The 19,366-nt window shown below is 55.7% G+C and overlaps 1 protein-coding gene across 1 annotated transcript in view; it reads right to left on the bottom strand.

Annotated features, from left to right (window-relative positions):
- Positions 1–12,301: 12,301 nt before the first annotated feature.
- CHD2 (chromodomain helicase DNA binding protein 2) overlaps positions 12,302–19,366 on the bottom strand; it is a 115,772-nt gene continuing 108,707 nt past the window's right edge. The window contains exon 39 of the mRNA XM_044231841.1: positions 12,302–15,828. Within this exon, the coding sequence (XP_044087776.1) occupies positions 15,495–15,828 (334 nt within the window). The 3' untranslated portion in view covers positions 12,302–15,494. The remainder of the gene's footprint in view (positions 15,829–19,366) is intronic.

Raw genomic sequence — 19,366 nt, forward strand, 5'->3', positions numbered from 1 at the left:
TGTTCTGGCTCCTTCCCTCCCCGCCCCCCATTCCCCACTGTGCTTAGGAGGTCACGTCCTCATGTCTAAATGTCTGAATAGAAGTACCCCTTGGTTTCTGTCCCCTTCTCCCCAGCAGATGGCAAGAGTCCCTGGGCAGGGGGAGCTTGGGCCACCGGGCGGGGGCAGGAGGCGCACACGGACAGGGCCAGCTGGCCTGCCCTGATCCTCTCCGTCCTTCTCCCCTGCCCCCCAGAACCCCACTCCCCACCCGTCCCCCCACATCTGCAGGCCGGGGAGAGGAGCAGAGTCCGCAAGCTTCTCAGCCCCGAGCATCACGGGCTGGTCTCGTTCCTCTGGTCCCCTCCCTTAAGCCCGTGGCCACACAGCCAGGAAAGGCCTCCGCCACCGAGAGCCCTGGCGCCCACCTACTGTGAGCCCAGCTGCCTGTCTGAGGAGCCCCGAACCAGTCCCGCCCCTGCTGCTGTGCCAGAGAACCCAGGGACCCACGCCGGGCTAGGCTCCACTCCCAGAAAGGGGCAGGAGGGCGGTTGCCACAGCCCCGCACTGCCCTGGCCCTTCTGTCTCGGGGCAGCCCTTCTGCTGTTCCCCAGGGACCTCTCATACACTGGCCCAGGAGGCTCCCCGCCTCCCCTCCAAGAGGTCCCCTCTCGCTGCCCAACGCCAGGGCAGGCAGGTGGGAGGCCCGGCCCCGGGCGCCCTGCTGGTTTTTAGATGGTCCCTATGTTGGAAGTAAGAAGTGAAGCACTTTATTTTGGTTGTGTTTGATCGCGTTCTGCTAGGAAGTGGGGACCCCTCACTGCGTCCTTGTGTCTGCGACCTGTGTAGAGTGTCACCGCATGTATATATTGTAAATTATTTATTAACGGCTAAATGCAAGTAAAGTTTGGGTTTTGTTTGTTTTGTTACTTTCTTTTGGAACCCGTGTTGGAATTCGCTTTCTGAACAGGCTGGCTCCGTTGGGGGGCGGGGGGAGGCCCACGTGTGCGCACGTGTGAAGGGGAGTGGCAGGTGTTTGTGGAGGGCGAAGCCATTTAACACAAGCTTCCCTACTTCTCTTAAAATGACTTTTTTCTCCTTCTGGGGCTTGAGGGCTCCAAGTGTTCTTAAAATTTTTTTAAATTTTTAAATTTTTTTTTTTAAAGATTTTACTTATTTATTTGACAGAGCGAGATCACAAGCAGGCAGAGAGGCAGAGAGAGAGAGGAGGAAGCAGGCTCCCCGCCGAGCAGAGAGCCCGATGCGGGCCTCGATCCCAGGACCCTGAGATCATGACCTGAGCCGAAGGCAGCGGCTTAACCCACTGAGCCACCCAGGCGCCCGGCTCCAAGTGTTCTTGCCCCCGGGAGGCTGGAACAGTTTCGGGGACAGATGATGGCCACGTGCTGGTGCAACAGGAAGGGGGTGGGGGGCACGAGGTTGGGTGGGCTGCCTTCAGACTCAGGATGGGGCCGTGTCGGCCATCCCCGTCAACGTAGGAACCCTAGAGCTGGGACGGTGGCTGCCGCCCTCCCCTGCTGACGCAGCCCAGGGCCAGAACGATGGCTCAGCAGAGGGGACAGAGACTTGCTTGGGGACAGGCTTCCTGCTAGCTATCATCTCATTTCGCCCTTTAAAACCAGGCAGTGAATCAGGAACACATTCACGCCCATTTTTCAGACAAACAGAGGCTCAGAAAGATGAATTGATTTGCCTATGGTCCTTAGGGCAGGCCCAAGATTGTACACCTGGTCTGTTTGGCCCTGTCTGGGCCTGCTTTTAATACCAAACGTCAAAAGGGGGAGTGGCAGCACCGTTAAGCCAGGCCACATCCCAGGGTTCTCCCCTTTCCTAGCCCTGTGACCTTGAACAAGTTACTTAACATCTCTGAGCCTCTGATTCCTCCTCTGTAAGGTAGGGAGAGCCTATCCTATAGGGTGTATGGGAGATTCGGCTAATGAACTCCTGTAAGGACTTAGGACGGGGCCGGAGCACAGGGAGTGTACCAGGGCTGGTAGCCCTGTTTTCCCAGAGCGGGAGGGGCTGAGTGGGGGTGAGGAGAGAGGAGAGGGTCACGCAGACGCAGACCCTGGGAGCTTGGGAGAGGGTAAGCTGAAAGGCTAGCGAGGGGAGGAATCCGGAGAGTGAGCGTGTAAGCAGTCCAAGCTGAAGGAGAAGGTCAAGGGCAGGAAGGGAGAACGTTCTAGAACCCAGCTCTCACACAGGCTCCCAGAGGGAACGTGGAATTCTGGGCATTGGCAGGAAGAACCAGACTGGAAGGGACAAAAGGAGTCCAAACATACCTACACCTCTTATACCATTGCCCAAGCCGCTGGGACCGGTATGCCTCTCTCTCCCAGTTGTAGCTGGGTTGGAATAGCTTGCAGGGGAGGCGCCACAGAGGCAGCAGAGTCCTTGGCAGAAGAACCGATTACGGAGAAGCCAGGGCCCACGGGATCAAAACTTAAAAAAAAAAAAAAAAAAAAAAATGCCGCTCACCATCAGATGAAAATGCTGCGGCACTTGCCAGAGAATATTCTGGGTTTGGAATTCGTTCAGGACCCTAAACTTAACCAGCTGGAACTCCTTCCAGTACCATGCTACTGGTCGCCCATGAACATGGAAATTTGCGTTTCATCATGAATATGGAACAGAGTCTTGAGCTAAACGATCCCCAAGAAGCGGCTTCCTCTCGCTCTGCAGGCTGGGCTGGGAGCAGCTCCGCTGAGCCAGCGACTCGGGGCCGGAGGTCCACGCGTGAGCAGACGGACATGCGTGTCCCCTCGCGGCCCCAGCACACGGACGTGCGGCCGAGACTCGGAGACTCCGTGAGGCCCACAGAATTCGTGAGAGGAGACAGGAGGGAAAGGGCTACTGGAAACCCGTGCACGAGGGTCCTCCATAATGAAGGGGGCACATTCCAGGGTGAAGACCCTCACCGGGACCCCCAGGGCAGAGACGCAGGTGAGCCAGGGGTGACCAGGGCTCCTTGGGGTGCCAGCGAGCCGCGTGGAGCGGGGGGTGGCCCTCGGTCCCGGGCTGCCAGCACACTTGGCGTCCAAACCGGCTCTGCCCGTCACTCGCTGTGTGGTCTCCCTTGGATTTTTGGAGCCTTAGATTCCTGATTTGTAGCACAGAATTATGAGTACTAGCTCCTGAGGTCCTTATAGAACATCCAGCGAGCAGATGTGCATCAATTGCCTGGTACAGGGGCCCTCGAGAAGCCCCGGGAGGCTGCCCAAGGTGGCGGTCCCCTCCCTCTGCCACAGCGCACCCTGCACTGTCCCTTGCTAACTCCTTCGTGGGCGGCATGCAGCGGAGTCCGCACGGACTGCCTTGCCTTCTCGCTGGAGAGGCCAGGCTGTGCACAGTGACGCGACCGGGTGTCCAGGGCGACAAGCATCCCAGGGACACAGGCTCCTCTGAGAGGGAGACCCACGCCCACCCCAGAATGGAGCTGGGAGGAGCTTTGCTCTGGCCGGGTCCAGGGAGACCTCTGACCAGATCACCTGCGTGGATCTGGAGGACGAGCCAGACCAAGAGCAAGGGGGACCCTTCTATGCAGAGACGTCGGGGAGCACAGAGGGCCTGGCCACTCAGTGTGGAGTCGGAGGGCAGCAGGACACAAGGGGACGGGACGCCCTGAGCCTGGGGACCAGGGTCCAGGTGAGGCTGCAAGTGGCAGGAGGGAGCCCTGCCCGGCCCACCAGTGACCAAAGGGGGCCTGACGTCTTGCTGCACCTGCCAGAGGAACCCATGTGCCGCTTTGAGCAGGGGCAGGACGTGCCCAGCTTGGGTTTTAAAGGTATAGTTCCAGACAACGTGAAGTTGGGGGGGGAGGAAGTTGGGGTCTCCGGGGCAGAGCTGGTCAGAAGGAGGATGGGGGCAGGTGCCAGAGGTGCCACGAAGGACCCACTTCAGGGCAGAGCACAAGGGTGCTGCAGGCGGGGTTTGGCGAGCGGGAGAACCAGGGGAGGGTGCTGAGCGCCTGGGTCGACGGGGACGCTGCTTACTGAGCCCCAAGAGGAGTGCGTTCAGGACGCTAAAATCAAAATCTTACTTTAGGACACATTGGAAACCACATGCAGTTCAGTGGTCTTTAATTATTATTATTATTATTATTGTTATTATTGTTATTTTAGATTTTATTTATTTCAAGGGTAGGGAGGGGCAGAGGGAGAGGGAGGGAGCCAATGTCAGGCAGACTCCCCACCGAACACGGGAACCGACGCAGGACTCGATCCCATGACCCTGAGATCATGACCTGAGCCTAAACCAAGAGTCGGACTCTTAACCGACTGAGCCACCCAGGCGCCCCTATTGTCTTTAATTTTTAAATTAAATGATGTATACTTCCCAGGAACGAGTGTTTACAGAATGCAGGGCTCATAAAGGAACACCCAGAACAAAGGGCAGGTGTTGTCCTTGAACAAGACGGTTGCGATGGTGTGGTCGGTAAGACTGGCGGATGTCACTTGCGGGCTAGTCCCAAGGCCACGGTCCAGAGCCCCATGCCTCGAGGGAGGGGCAGAGCTGGGGGGCAGGCCATATGCTTGGAAAAGGACAGCTAGACTCGCCAAGATGAGTTCTTACCCCAAATACATAATTATGCAGGGACCAGGGTTCTGATCCCGATGGGGAAAGTGGGGGTAAAATTGTAAAACGGAAAATTCAAAGACTAGCAACGTCTGGTCTTGGGAGGGACGTTATCGACTCCCCACAGCTATCGGCTGGTGGGCAGGAGCCTCCATGGGCTAGAAGGAGGCCGTCCCACTCCTGGCCTTGCCTCTTGCTGGCTGGGTGACCTGGGACTTCAGGATCCTTGTCTGCACAAGGAAGGTCATGGCCCTCCTACAGGGTTGCTTGGGAAGCCTGGGGCAGGAAATATCAGAATATAGGGAGCCCATCCCGGGAAGCCACACGCCCCAACAAGCACCCACTCCCTCCCCTTCTCATCCCACCGGGTCACACCGCCTTCGGGGGCTCGCTGCTGGGGCCACCATCCAGGGGACACTCCAGGACTCCAGGCAGGCCCCGGGCCCTGCTTGCTCCCAGGCTGACCGCGGCCCGGACAGCCCCACCCTCTGGCCCCCCACGCAGGGATCTCCCCACGGATCTCTTTGTGTGATGGGTTCATCTCTTAGGAATGATCCAGAAATCAAATCTCTTTGCTCTGATTAGCCTTATTAGTCCAAGTCTTGAAACACTTGACGAGCACTTTGTCCAGCTGCCACCTGGGCTGGAGAAGCTTGGCGTTCTGGCCAGGGGGTCGGTGGGAACCCCGCGTGCCCAAAGCAGGAGTCTAAGGACCTCTAATTCCATGGAGGTCCCCAGGGTCCCCACATCCTGAATCTGTGGGCCATGGGCCCCCCTCCCTGTCTCAACAGCTTCCCCTCGGCTACCTTCCCCATCCTTCTGGGCTTCCCACACTTTTGACCGTTTGATCACTTCCGGCCGTGACCCGGGTCTACACCCTGAAGAAGAGTTACAGAGAGAAACACCCTCCGGGAGGCCCCCCCCCAGAACGGAGTTAATTAAGAGATCCAGGAACGGCGGTCCAGGGGCTGGCGTGGTGGGGCAGGGGTGTTTCTGGGATCCGGGGACGCGACCCCAGGCAGCCCAGATCCCAAGGCCAAGGCCGGCACATCCCCGGGCCTGATTCCGTCCTTGCCCAGAGGAACCCCGGGACTGCTCACGGAGGCCTCCACGTCCGAACCCGTTCCTGCTCGCCTCCTGCCTCCCTCCCGCAGGAACCAGAGCCCGCCTCAGGCCTGATGCATGTGCTCTGTCTAAAGCCGTGTTCAAACCTACTTACCACGGGGCAGGGGTCAGCGACCACCGTCGGGGGCTGGCGATGACAGCCCCTCCCCCACACTGTCCTCCTGCAGAGCAAACACCTACAGATGACCCTGACCTTGAGTTGTGCCGCTGCTTTGACAGTTTTCATGATGCCCCGAAGGTGGACGCCTGGCTACTTCCAGATGAACTCCCACACCCAAGCCACCTGCCTGCTTGAGGATGGAGAAGGGGCTCCGCGGAGTCAACCCAGGGTTCTGGTCCTGGGTCAGCAGGGAGTGAGGCCAGCTCCTCCCGCTTGCCGGAAGGCTGGGTGGGTGGAAGGACTTCAAATCCAGACCCCGAAGAGAAGAAGGATAGGAGAGAGGGTCCTTCAGATCCGAAGTCTGAGCGGCTCAGGGTTCCAGAAGGAGAGGGTGCGGCGGTGCCAGTGAACTCTCCGCTGGGTCACTGTGGTCCAGGGGTGGTCCTCTGCCTCCTCGCGGGCAGGGGGCAGGCCTTCCCAGACATGACCCAGCTGCTGCTATAGAGCCGACCCCCGTTTACACGGAGACTGGGGCCTCCAGCATGACAGCTACAGGTTTGGGCCTCCTGCCATGGATCAGGCTTCCTGCCAAGTATTTGATCCAAGTGCGGATTTATCGCGGTGGAACCCCCTTCTGGCTGCCTCCACCCTGGAGTTCAGGTGACTCGAAGCCCAGACTCCATGTGAGACAGGGGCCTGGAACACGGGGCTCCTGAGTGGCCTTCAGGTCAAGGCTGGGGGCCTGGACCACCAGAAACCGAAAGCCAAGGTTAGGCCTGGGCCCCCCCCACTGGAGAGGACGGGATAAGGGCAGCCTCCACCAGGCTGACTTAACACACCTTCTTTGCTCATGACCAGAAATGAATCCTTAAGGCAAGTGTCCCCAGGCCCCTCCCCCTGGGGTCCTCTCTCTTGCTCTAACACAGCCACAAAGTCCTCTCTCCTTTCCTTCCTCTACCCCCGCCCCCGTCTTCCTTCTTTGCACTAGCATTTTTAGCAGCATCCCCTGTGGGCCCCGTGGGAATCCGTTCATTGATTCCAGAGGCCCTGCGAGGGGCCAGGCACTGTCCCCAACACTGGGGACAGAGCAGTGACCCCAGCAGATGAATGGGCCCGCCGTCCCAGGACCGACGTCCGGGAGTGAGAGGCAGGCGGGGCACGAGTCAGGCTGCCGTGAGCCGAGCGGGGAAGGGGACACGGCACGGCGAGGCGGATGGCAGGCCATCCGTCCCCACTTGCTGGTTCTCTGCCCCCCGAGCCAGTCCCACGCGGCTTCCGAGCCCGCCCATCTGCCATGGCGGGGAAGGGTTGGGACTGACTCCCAGGGCCTGCCAGGATACTATGACCCTGTGCAAAGGCACCTGGGGGACAGTGGAGGGAGCCACTGAAGGAGGCGGTGACAAGCTGGCCTCGAGGGGTGGGAGGAGCTGGAGTCGGGTCCGAGTTCCAACTCTCAGGGCCTCACGATGCTCCACTGAAAAATGGGGATAAATCCCACCTCCTAGGATTTTCTAGGATTATTTTCACGAAGATTATTAAAATACGATAAAGCGACGGGCCCAGAGCTCAAGCCCCAGTAGCCGTCAGCAGACGGTGTCCCCAGGGCAGCCTCATTTACTCTCAAGTTTGGGCCACCAACAGCCCAGGGTTCCCAAACATACCTGACGTACATTCAGACCCCTTCCAGGGGCCAATATTTCTCCAGGCCCTCCCTCCATGGCTGGAGTTTTTATGATTCATGAGGCTAAACATCAATTCTTAATTGTGATACATTGTAATTATAGCTCCTTTCAACCATAAACCCCAATGCGTTTACTAATTAAGCCCAAACAAAACTACAAAAAAGCCAAGTGACGAAGGTGGGGTTGTCCAGGTTCTTGTCGTTGGTGCCAGGGAGTGACTCCGATCCCCTCCACTTTTCACTCTTCAGACCCTGTGAAAGCTGACACCAGACGTCCCTGCGTCCACCAGGGTAAGGAGCACGGACCCCTTGGATCCAACACGACCCTAGAGTCCTGGGTTCTTCTCTCCTTCCCACACTTCCAAATGATCCAGGGCTTCCTGAAGTTACTTCTTTAAAATGTTCATCAAAAGGAAAACAAAAAAACTTAAATTCTTCCAGATATCTCTAAGGACTATCGTCCCTATCAGACATCTGTAGCCCCAAGTGTGGGAACCGCTGAGCCAGCACACCGTTGAGTGGGAATGATCAACGGGATCAGTGGGAATGAGTGATCTTCTGATCACTGTTTGCACCTGCTGTCACAGGGGCCTCAGAGAGGATGACGGGGAGGCAGCGAGCCCTTGAGGGCAGTGGGGACACGGTAGGGACCCTGTGGGGACAGTAGCTCCGAGGAGTTGGCCGCAGTAGTGGTGGTCACTTTGCCTCATCTTTAGCACGTCCCTGGCACAGCTCCCCCATCAGGCATGGGCGGGGCTACGTCCTCCCCACCCCCGAAGGTTAACACCTGGCCAGGTTACAGCAGTCCACGGTGCACCTGACTTAGAGGTGAACTGTCTCCCCAGAGCCCGTGCTCTCAGCTCAGCTGCTATGAGAGCTCTGGGTCTCCTTGCTGGGATCGAGGGCCCTCTTTGGTGAGCCCACTCAGCTCTGCATCTGCTGCCCCCGCTTCACACCTCCTTGCCTCCTCCCCATTCTGCCTGGTCCAGGGAGTCCAGGGCCAGGACGTGGGCTAAGGCAACTGGGGCCACGAAGCACAGCTGGAATGGGACCGTAATGGCTAGTGAGCGCCTCTCCGTACTGCCCGTCGGGGGCCTCTGCAGCCCATCACCCTTCCAGGCAGCGCCCTGAAGGTCCCTGCACCTTCCCTCAATCCAGCAAATAAAGGGTTATCCTCTGGCATGCCAGGAGCATTTGGGAAGATGTTCCAGAAGAGAGAACGGACTGCTTGAAACATCCCCCAAATCAGGAAGGCCTGCCTGCTGTGACCCAAACTCCAGTCTGAGCCCCCGCCTTCTCAGCCCCCTGGGCTCCAAGCCCAGCCTCAAACCCGGGCCTCGCGGAGGCCACGGCTATGACTACGTGGAGGCACCAGAGTGGGCTGGGGATCCAGTGGCAACTGTGGGCACAGGGAAGGGACAGACAGGAAGGGAAGCGGGAACAGCAGGGGCCAAGAAGGCTGCTCAGAGGAAACCAAGTTTGAAATGCATCTTGAAGAAGAACCCAGATTCATCAGGCAGCTGGCAGTGATGGAGGGGGATGAGGGACAGCAGCCTGGAGGTCAAGCTCTGCCTCGAGGACCGGCCAGAGGCTGCAAGAGCAGTTTGGGGGCTGAAGAGAGCGGCCAGCGAGGGCAGGTCACAGAGGGCTGAGGACCCAAGCCAGGAAGCTTAGAGCTCCGGTGAGGATCGGGGAATTGCAGTGATGCCCGGCCTTGTGGCTCAAGACGTCCCCCTGGTGGCCACACGGAGGGGAAAGGGAGAAGGGACTGGACCCAGAAGGGGCCGGAGCCCGCGTGTTCCGGAATCAGGGGCTGCCATAGGGAGAGAGCCACCTGGCTGGCTGAGGCCCCTGAAAGGGCTGGGCCAGGGCTGGCCAGCACTGCCCTCCGGGGCCTCCTGCTGGTGGAGCAGGTGAGGCCGGCTTCTCTCCGGCAGCCTCCCCTCCTCCCCATCCCCTGTCACACTTCCTGCAGGGGTGAGGTGACTCCCTGTCTCCGACTCCACTGTGGCTTTTGGAGCTATGGGAGGCGCCCGCCAGGGCAGAGGAATGAGGGTGAGCCTCTCCGGGGGGTTCTGTAAATTCAGGTGTCAGCCACCAGGCAGGCTGTTTGTGGAAATCTGCTGCCCCCTGCAGGAAGATTCTAGAACCACAGTCACTCAGGACCCTCCCTCCGGGAACGAACGGGAACTTCAGCTCCTCTTCCAAACGGCAGGGGCCGGCCCCCAGTTCTGGTGGCAGGAGTGGTCTCCGATGAGCCTGGGGAGGTCTTAACACCGCCCTCGGAGAATGATGACAGGTGCCAAGCCCAGCTCAGCCTCCTCAGTGGCCTCACTCACCCCACCACAGCCCGGCAAACTCCCGCCGTCTGTATCCTGTACTTGAGGCTCGCAGAGGGAGAGAATGAGCCCCAGAAGGCCAGCTGCTTCAAACCCAGCTCTGTCCCCCTCCTGGACCTATGGCTTCCCCGACCCCCTCCCCTGGGCTCAGCTAGCAGCACCCCTGTCCCCACGCCCATCTCCTTTTCTCCCTGGTGTTCGTGACATTTTGTCCTTCTGTCGTTGGTCTAGGTGTGCCTTGCCAACCCTCAGCTCAGAGCGGCCCTCATCCTGGTTTGCCGAGTCTGCGTCCCAGCTTCTAGAACAGGGCCTGGCCCACGGGAGGTGCTTAAGATCTTACTCAAGGGAGAAACTTTCTCTCTCGTGACCATCAACTACCGACCCACGGGACAGTGAGCACCCTGCCAGGTCTTCCTACCGGGGTCTAATCTCCTAGAAAGGGCGCTCTTCCGGGGCCCCTCCAGGGAGCTGGGATCCAAGGTCTCAGAAGTTTCTGGGCTGATGCATGCTGGGGCCGAAAGCTAAGTTGGGCCTGCCCTCCGGGCTGCACAGGTGCCCTCCCCGGTATCCCCATCGTCCTTGCTCCCAGCAGGGGCTGGTGAACACTGTCTCCTTCTGGGTAGCCCATAGCGGAGTTTACACCTTTCAACACTGAGCTCTCACAGTAAAACCACATGAACCCTAGAAGCCGCCTCCTTCATGTACAAATGACGATGTCTGGGCCGTCTGCCCAGCTGCACCCGGCGGGGGGCAAACGGAGACAACGCACTGCCCTTCCTGCCGGCCCCCTGGAGACCCCCTGGGCCCCCCAAGGCCACCATGTACACAGGGTTAGCAAGGACCACACTATAGCAGTGACCGTCCCTCTTGTGGTTCACAAAACAATTTAAGATCCCAAGTGCAAACCCTCCGTGGCGCAGCTGGCCCCAAGCAGTAGATATTCTGCCTGATTTTGAGGGGAGAGGCCTGCGTCCGTGCTCCCGCACAAAGCCAGATCTCACGGCCACACACCCGGCCGGGCGACACCCAGACCTCAAGTCTAGGAGGAGGTCCCCGAGCACCAGGCAGGGCCCGAGTTCAGGACCAAGATCGTGTGTTGGGGTGGACTCTGTCGCTTCCCCAAGGCAGGGAGCTGACACCACAGGCAGGTTGGAGGCCGGGGTCCGAGCGGGATTCCAGACTCAAAGGGTTGAGGCCAGGAAGGGCAGGAAGATGGGCCTCGAAGGCAGACCTGGCCCTGCTCTTTTAAGAGCCACAGGTTGGAATCCCGAGTCCAGACCGGGCTGGCACACTGCAGGGCCTCGCGGTTCAGTAAGTGACCTTTCTGTTGGTGCTAATTGAGAAGGACCTGCTTGGAAGCCAGACATGCGAGGCCCCGCCAGGGAGCAGCTGGGGGTGGGGGTGGGGGGAGCCTCGGCCTGCTTTTTCCAGTAAAAGGCGGGCTTCTTGGCAGCAGCTGGTTTAGAAGCCGCGTTGCTATTGTAAATCACAAGCTGATTATTGCAGCGCTTTCAAGTTTCCCAAAGAGGTTCCAGCCGAGCTGTGAGTTGCAACACGACCGTGAATTGTTTATCGGCAGGAGGAACCCTCAACTCTGGAGTCTCTGCCTCAGGAACGCGAACTAAAAATCGCAGCCTCTCCTTCCTGCCCAGGCCAGGATGAGCGAGACCCCCCGCCGCCTCCTGGGTTGCCGGTCACGCGAGTTAACGGAACGTGTGAGTTTACTGGGTATCAAGAATCGAGAGCTCCGTGAAGATCGGAGTTCGGTTTGGCCGTCTCCGGAGTATGGACAAAACCCCTTGGGTCTGGCCAACCCCTCGGGCTCCCGCTCAGACGGCATCTCCGCCCGCGGGCTGTGCCCCGCTTCCTCCGTCTGGGCCTCGCAGGAGCTGGGCCTGCCCCTGTGCCAAATTGCGAGAGTGAACGTTGTGTCAGTGTTTCCATTATAAAATGCCTCTTTCCCCCTTCATGAATATATAACCCAACTGGTAAACTGCCCTCGAGGCTGTGGGCTGGCACACGCGGCCCAGTCACTTCCTCTGGGTGGAGGGGGCGGGGCGGGACCCCTGTCCGGACAAGCCAGGTCTTCACAGGCACGTTGCCGGGCTCCCGGGCTCCGTCCCCGGCACCACCACCACCACCGTGGGACCCTAAGGGAAGCTCTGCTCCACCAGGGGCTACAGATCCTCGGGCTCTCCCCGCCCCCACCGACCAGTGCTCAGGACACTGAGGACAGGAGCTGCTCGGCCAGGGGCTGTTAGCCTCGGGGAAAATCTCAGAACCCCCCAACCCCAGACCCCCAACCCCCAGACCCAACACCACAACTGGCCCCAGAAGGAACAACAATGAGACTTTAAGAGGCTCCATTTCACATGCTGGCACGCAGTCTTAACAAGCCAGAGACCAAGGGGAGGGAGGGAGCCGAGGAGCGGCCAGTCAGAGCTCACGCCAACCCAAGGCAACGTCACAGTGTTCACCCAATTCTAGAAATCCTTAGTAACACTTTTTAATATACAAGAATCAAAAGTACAGCAGTTTTACAATGTAGGAAAATTTAATACATACTATATAAACAACATTATTTACATCAGAAATCACTAGGACAGTGGCATTTTTCACAAATATAAATTAATTACTGTTTAGTCAACAGGTTTTAAAAGTCCACAATTTTACAATAAAGAAAAACCATCCGTCCCCAAACGCGTGGGGTCCGGACGGACTAAAGCAGCCTGGACCCTTGGCCTGGCTCTCCTCGCCCGACACGGCAGCCCTCAGACAAGCCGGAAGACCGCCGGCGCTGGGCCCTAGGCCCCCGCTCCTGCTGACGAGTGGATTTTGGTCTGTAGGATTCCAGTGTCCCTGTGTGAATTCGTAGCGGACTCGCGTGTGCACCACACGTCCTGATGCGGCTCTCGGGCATCAGGCTCCAATGTCTGCAGCACGGTGGGAGCAGTGTTCTGGTTTCCCGTGGAAGGGCTAAAGGAATGACTAGAAGGGGCGGGGGGCCACCCTGGGGCCATCAGATTGGGCTCTGCAGAGGATCTGGCTGTTTCTCCAGAGCCGTCTCTGAGCAAAGACCACAGTGATGTACCTGGAGGGCCTCATTCATATTCAGATCTCAGATGATGCAAACGCCCCTCTTCCTCGACCCCCGCTGTTTGAAATCCTTCAAAGCTAGGCTCCATGGACTGCTGACCTCACGGGTTCCTGGGGCAGTTTATCCCACCCGCAAGGGAGAGAATTCCTACCTGTGCAAATTTGTTTCTGATAAGAGCATACAGTATTCATACTGATTTAGGTCAATGAGGAAATGCCTCCTTTTTCCCAACCCAGTCTTAAAACATACTTCAACACCTAAAATAGATGCTTTTATGGGGATACTGTAGTTTTATAATCAATTTAACACTGATCCGGCGAATATAGCCTTTTGCTACATCATATGGCACTACAAGTCCTGAATGTAAACAAAAGGAAGTTCCTTTTTCTTCATGATGAGACATCTTTGGGAATAACTCACATCTCCTATCAACCTCAGAGACAATCAATCACCCTCGCGGAGCCCTGAAATTCAGAGCCTCCAGTAACTCCTCCCAGCTTCCCTTAAGGGAAGGGGGGTGCCAGGCCTCCCAGAGGACACAGCCTGACCTCCCGCGGGGAGACACGTGCTGGTGCTCATCCCTCCCCCCCACCCCAAAGAACCCGGCAAGCCAACCTAGCCTTCCACTTGGGCCTGGGCAAGAGGAACACAGGGTAGTGTGAGTACTGTCGGCGGGAAGCTGAGCTGGTGGTGGCCACAGCAGACACAATCTTCTCTCACCGAGCAGTCGCCGTGGGACGACCACGGCCAGGGGCTCCTACACGTTCCTTTGTGCTGTGCTCTGGGCATGCTGACCCCCTTTGGGCCCACGCTGCACATCCCTAATACCATGAGGAGATAGATAAGGACGGGGCAGGCCCACTACTCCCAGCACAAGCTGTGAAGACCCAGACGCTGGCCAGCCCCAGGGCACCGCGCACAGCGAGCAGAAATGACCCAGTAGAGCCGTGTCGGCTCCACTAAGGTGCTGGGCCTGGGGGCTTTGCTAGAAAAGGCATTAATGGTGCTGCCCAGGGTACCGGCAGGTAAGGGATGATCGTTTTGTGACGTCCTCACAGGTTAGTTCAGGGAGTTGAACCCTGTGCGTGCCCAACGGGAAGCTTTTCACCAGCTCTGAGCCTGGACACGTTTAGGCACGGTGTAGGTTCAAGTCAGTGCGTCCACCCAGAAAGGCCTTTGGATATTCACACAATACTGGCAAGCGGTATTTTGAAAGAGGAGAACGGAAGGCCCAGCATCAGGGGAACGGAAGCAGCCTAATGAACTGGTGCAACCGACCCGCCTTCTGACTCCGTTCGGCCCCGCACCACTGACCGTCAGCGCGGTCCCCTGGCCTTGGAGGCTTCCTAGTTTGCAAAAACGCTTAAGTTAGGTTTGTACTTTATTTGATCTCATTCTAAACAACAATGGAGTTCAAGTCTACTGCTGCCTGCCTAGCTGTGGGAGCCTTTTCCCCGCAGGTCGCTGAGCCTCACCGGTCCGCCTGCCACACGGGGTCAGCCGACGTGTGTTCTGCGTCACGCTGGGCAGAGGAAACTAAAGTGCCTACAAGGCGGCTCCAGAGGCTGACCTGGCGCAACACCCCAAGCCCCCTCGCCCCACGAGACCCACTCACCACCTGCACCTGTACCCCCCTCCCTTGGCACCTGCCAGCACCAAGCGTCCCCCGCCGCCCCCCGGCCCTCAACGGACACTTCTCGTCCCAGGATCAGAAATCCACCAGGGATTCCGGGTCCCTGGCCACAGCACCCCCACCCCAGCCCCGCTTTCAGCCCACTCCCAACCAAGGAAGACCCGCGCCAACGCCAGTGCTGGCCTGCTCGCATGCTCACAGTCCTCTGGAGTCCGCCAGGCGGGCCCTCGCCTCCCTGGCACCCGGGCGAAGGAGGCCCACGGCGGAGACCAAGCCTTTGAAATGTACAGATAGTGTGGGAAAAATTAGTGTCGGTCAGGAAGGGCCGCCGTGGAAGCTGCTCCCCTCTGTCCTCCTGCGCCACAGATGTCATGCTGAGGCCCACGTGTACGGTTTCTCCCAAGAACACGTCTGAGGAGTGTGCCCACTCCCCCTTTAAGTCCCACGAGGCGAGACCCGAGCCCCGCTCCCTGTCAGCAGCATGTCACGTCACAGTGAAGCGACCGTGTGGCGTCCCGCAGGTGCCGGCAGCCTGCACGCACACGCTCCTACCCAGCCCCCCGCACCCAGGCTCAGGGCGCGCGGACCCCGGCAACAAAACTCACGACTCTAAGATCCCGTCTTCCTTCACTGGGGAAACACAGCCCGCGAAGCCGGTACACACAAGTCCCCTCGTCCTCCCAGCTCCCATCGCAGGGGCAGGCTAGGACCCGGCTGGAACGGGATGGGGAGTCGAGGTGCAGGAGTGGCGACCCAAACCCAAGCGGGACCGAGTGAAAGGCCCCCCACTCCTCGAGGCGCCCCTTCGGCCGGCAGGCTGACCGCGGCAGCAGCGTGTCCAGGAACTCCACTCACTGGTCTAGATAACTGGCTCCCGTCGGACCAGACCAAAAATATCCAGGTGCTTAATGCCTCTTGCTCTCCCCTTCCTTCCCAGCTGTCCTTTATGTTTTCCGGACATTCCAGTTATAATCTGGGTTGTTTTTCTGTTCTAATGATCTCTCCAACGGAGACCTGTGATCCAGGGGTGACTTGGAATCATGGGGAGATTTCTGAGAAGGGGGCGAGCGAGGGTCTGAGACTGCGGGGTGCAGGGGGGGCAGGGGCTGTTTATATTCCCCCAATTTGTCTGTGTGGAAAGAGCGGTAATGGTCCGAGGGTCCTTGGCCATGGTAGCCCATAGGGGGGCGGTGGTCAGACATTCGTCGGAAATCCTGCTGGTGATAATTTTGAGGCCGAAATTCATCGGATCTCCTCCGCTTGGAGTCATGATGGTGCCTGAAATGGAGATGCAAAGATCAGCTGAAAGACGAAGCCCGTGCCCTTCTCCCTCCTCCACTGGCTCTTCCCTGCGCAGTCACAGTCCAGGACACTTCCAAAGGACTGTTTGTAAATGCTTACTTTACAAGGAATTCAAAAAAAAAACAAAAAAACAACCAAAAAAAACAACCCACAAAAGCAATAACAAAGGGCTATTTTACACTTATTGGCAAAACATATCCTTTGAAATGACATAAGCCTCAAGTCTGTAATGAAACAAGTACACACTTGAATCACTGGTGGCTTTGTAAAGCTGTACTCCCTTCAGGAAAACTGGCAAGATCTACAAACATTTTCATATTCTTTGACCTGGCCCAGGAGAAAAAGAGCCACGGAAATTATTTGAGAAGTTATTAGTAACAGCAAAAGCTACAATCAACCCCAACGGTCAAGAATAACTGATGGGTTAATTACATTATTTTAAAAATTGATTCAATGTGAGGAATATTAAAATTTTTAATTAGCACTACAGTAAACTACTTGTTATCATCCCATTAGGAGAAAATTGGTGTAAGTCAACAACGAAAAGACAACCCAATTCGAAAATGGGCAAAGGACAAAAACAAACATTTCTCCAAAGATCTACAAATGGCCACTAAGCACATGAAAAGATGATCCACATCTTTAATGAACATTAATCATCAGGGAAATGCAAATCAAAATCACAATGAGCTAGCCCTGATTCGCACCCACGAGGATGGCCACGTTTAAACACACACGCACACACACATGCGCCAACAGAAGGTAAGTGTCGGCAAAGATGTGAGAAAATGGCCACTCTTGTACATTGCTAGTAGGAGGGTAAAATGTTTCAACCACTGTGGAAAATCAGTGGTTTCTAGGAAGTCAGTAACAGAACTACCATGTGAATAACAATTCCCTCCTAGGTGTAGGCCCAAAATAACTGAAAATGGGTGTTCAAACAAATACTTTTATGCCTGTGTTCACAGAGCACTATTTATAAGCACCAAAGGTGGAAACGACTAAACGTCTGCCAACAAATGAATGGATCAACAGTACACCGCGATGAACTATTATTCAGCCATGAAAAGAAACAAAGTACAGGCATGTTCTCCAATGCGGGTGAGACTCACACATGACGCTACTTGTTCAAAGAAGCCAGTCACAAAAGAGCACATCTTGTAGGACTCCACGTATACAAAATATTAAATCCATGAAAACAAAATACAGACTGGTGATCAGGCGCTGGGGAAACAGCAGAATGGGGCGACGGTGTAATGGTTCTGGGGTTTTCCCTGGGGTGATCGGTGTTTGGAACTCGAGGTAATGATGATAGCACAACACTGTGGATGTATTAAATGTCACTGAATTGTTCACCTTGAAACAGTTAACTCATACTATGTGACTTTCCGCTCATTAAATGAGAGAGAGGGAGAGAGAGGGGACAAAATGTACAGAACAATGGTTCTCAAGACACCAGATGTCAGGTAACAAAGAACAGTGATTCCTTGAGGAATGGAAATCGAAGGAGATGAAGCTTGTGAACAAACCCCTCACTGCCTTGAGACAGCGTCCGGGCCTCAGCGCAGGGAAGGGAAGACTCCCAGAGTTGAGAGGCGGGGACAGAACCAAGGCAGCTGGAGTTCAGAGGATGGAACACAGAAGAGAATGCAGGAGACAGAAAGAAGTTCAAAGACATGCAAAGGGTTCCCCTTGGGATTCAGTGAACAACTGTTCAGGGTGTGCACGTGAAGAAACTACCTGAGGCCAGGAAATAACCCCCCGGAAGGTCAGAGGTGCCAGTGCCCTGTTCTCACCAGCTATACCAAAAAACAAGCTTCAAGGGACATCAGTAGAGGACAACGAAGCCTTCTTGCCTGGGTGGTGGGAACAATTAACCCCTGCCAGACCACTGCTCCCATTCTGCCCAAAGAATCTTAACAGCAAGACCGGAAAGCATCAAACTGTTGGCAAGTAATCTGTGTCTCACGACAAAGCTCCAGAATGTTTACAGGAATGTAACATATCCGGCTCTCAGTGAGGCATCTGACCAAAAATTACTTGGCATGGGGGCACCTGGGTGGCTCAGTGGGTAAAAGCCTCTGCCTTTGGCTCAGGTCATGATCTCAGGGTCCTGGGATCGAGCCCCGCATCAGGCTCTCGGCTCAGCGGGGAGCCTGCTTCCCCCTCTCTCTGTGCCTGCCTCTCTGCCTACTTGTGATCTCTGTCAAATAAATAAATAAAATCTTTAAAAAAAAATTACTCAGCATGGAGAAAACCAGGAAACTAAAACCATAATGAGGAAATAAGTTAATCAATTTAAACTAATCCAAACAGTAAATTAGCCAACAAGGATATAAAACTATTTATAAGCTGTATTCCAGATTTCAAAAGGTTAGAGGAAGATTTAAACTGGGCAGGGGAGGCCCAAATACAAATTCTAGAAATAAAACTCCAATGTGTGACATGCAAAATACACTGGATGGGCCTCAAGGCAGGTTAGATTGAAAAACAAACCTCAGTGAACTTGTAGACATAGCAATAGAAACTATCCAACAGAGACAGAGAGAAAACAAAATTAAAAAAAATAAAAAATAAACAGCATCAGTGAGCTGGGAGACCAACACAAACCGCCTAATTACAGGTGTAAGTGGAATCTGCAAAGGAGGTGAGAGAGAGGGAGGACAGAAGACATAAAGGTAAAAAATATTCCTAATTTGGTAAGAAAGATAAACCCACAGATTCAAGAAGCTCGACACTTCCCAAGCAAAACAAACATGAGGCAAAATACAGCAAGATGCACTCTAATCAAATCGTTAAAAACTAGGAACAAAGGAAAAAACACGTTGCGTAAAGAGAAACAAAGATAAAGATGACAGATCTTTTCCCTCCGAAACAGTTCAAACGGAGAGAAGATGAACGCCTTTAAAGTACTGAAAGTGCTGATTCAGAATTTATACCCAGCAAAGGTATCTTTCATACGTGAAGGCCAACCAAAGGCTTTCTCAGACACAGAGATGCGGAAAGAACCAGCAGACCCCTACCAAATGAAAAGGTCTTCAGGCAGGGGTTTTAAAAAAAAAAAAAAAAAAAAAAAAAAGTGACACCGAATGGAAATACAGATCTAGACCAAGAATTACAGGACAAATGCCCACTAGAAGCCGATAAGATGACACAGGAGGGAGGGGGCAGAGGGGACATGGAGCCTCTAGAGGAGGTAGCTGCTACCTGGCCAGAGCCACTGTGCTCATGTGTTACCAGGTCCTCCAGAAATGAGGAGATATTTCTATAAAACTTCCCAAATTTAAATTCAAGTCCTAACAAAGCATGTCATTAGCCTAAGGAAAACCAAAGCTGCTGTGAGGTTAAAATACAGTCACGTCCTAAAACCAGAAAGAACAACACCAAACCACTTCAGGCTTCCTGTAGTCACTAACTCACAGGTTACAATGGTAACGGGCTCATATGGTCCTGAACAGCTGTACACAGGGTACGACTTCAGAAGCTCTTTACCCTCAACTCTGGGCTTGGGGCA

The sequence above is a fragment of the Neovison vison genome, chromosome 13, assembly GCF_020171115.1.
Source record: "Neovison vison isolate M4711 chromosome 13, ASM_NN_V1, whole genome shotgun sequence".
Classification (NCBI taxonomy): domain Eukaryota; kingdom Metazoa; phylum Chordata; class Mammalia; order Carnivora; family Mustelidae; genus Neogale; species Neogale vison.